This window comes from Colobus angolensis, unplaced genomic scaffold (genome assembly GCF_000951035.1).
Source record: "Colobus angolensis palliatus isolate OR3802 unplaced genomic scaffold, Cang.pa_1.0 Scaffold21, whole genome shotgun sequence".
NCBI lineage: Eukaryota > Metazoa > Chordata > Mammalia > Primates > Cercopithecidae > Colobus > Colobus angolensis.
Genome location: NW_012115266.1, coordinates 4,142,317 through 4,143,447, shown reverse-complemented (window position 1 = coordinate 4,143,447; position 1,131 = coordinate 4,142,317). Strand labels below are relative to the sequence as shown.

Sequence of the window (1,131 nt, the reverse complement as noted above, 5' to 3'; positions counted from 1 at the left end):
GATCCACCTGCCTAAGCCCCCCATAGTGCTGGGATTACAGGCGTGAGCCACCGCTCCGAACCTGGGAGTGCAAGGATTGAAATGAAATCTTGTGAAAAATCTTGTGAATCAAGTCCCTGAAGGAGCCATATCTCAGTTTGGCTCCTTCAGGGACTTGGCCGGGCCTGGGGCGCAGTACAGGAGACAGGCTGACTCCCCCGTACAGATGGATGGGGAAACACAGGCGGAGTAGGGACAGAGGACTTACACCAGGTTACATGGGGAGCCTGTGGATGAGGCAGGAGCAGAGGCAGAACTTGGGCCTGGGTCTCTGCACTGAACGACTCCTGGGCACCCTGCTGAACTCTCCCTTAGAAGGAGATTGGCCTCACATACCCCACTGACCCCTTCCTAGTATGCTTTTTGCCAGACCCCTTGAGACTGGCTGAGGACTGGTTGCCATAGAGATGGCCTGTTGGGCAGTTCCACGGTGGGGATGGGGGATGGGGCAGGATGGGGCAGGACACCAATATGCCAAATACCTACCAACAGTTGGTTAGGACCCCGTTGGCGCGACCAGGGCAGGACATGCGGCTTCAGGCTCCGGGAACCAGCACTGGGCTGCTCAGGCTGCTGTCAACCATCTCTCAGGACAAGCAGGTGAGGTAGGCCCAGTGGGGGCACTTCCAGCTGCCCAGAGCCAGGTGGGCTGCCTTGGGTCAGGGAGGCCTGAGCTGGGGAGGCCCTTGAGAAGCCATGAAACCTGAGCTGAGGTCCAGGTGAAAGTCAGGGAGGCAGGAGTGGGACAGGGACCACATGGAGGCCTAAAGGTCTTGGGAGAAGCTGAGGGATGACGCCCGGGGGTGACTCCCCGGGATGATGGGGTGATTCAGGGAACACTGTGGGAGGAGCAGGGTTTCAGGAAAGATTAAAACCACCTTGATGAAAATCACCTTGGTTTCTGCCTTGGCTGTAGCAGGTCCAGGGCCCAGTGGGACATTTGGGAGTACAGTCCAGGGCCCAGTGGGACATTTGGGAGTACAGTCCAGGGCCCAGTGGGACATTTGGGAGTACAGTCCAGGGCCCAGAGGGACATTTGGGAGTACAGTCCAGGGCCCAGAGGGACATTTGGGAGCACAGTCCAGGGCCCAG

The 1,131-nt window shown here is 58.6% G+C and overlaps 1 protein-coding gene across 1 annotated transcript in view; it reads left to right on the top strand.

Moving 5' to 3' along the window:
- The first annotated feature begins 255 nt into the window (after nucleotides 1-255).
- TSGA10IP (testis specific, 10 interacting protein) overlaps nucleotides 256-1,131 on the top strand; it is an 11,814-nt gene continuing 10,938 nt past the window's right edge. The window contains exon 1 of the mRNA XM_011942458.1: nucleotides 256-639. Coding sequence (XP_011797848.1) covers nucleotides 493-639 — 147 coding nt within the window. The 5' untranslated portion in view covers nucleotides 256-492. The remainder of the gene's footprint in view (nucleotides 640-1,131) is intronic.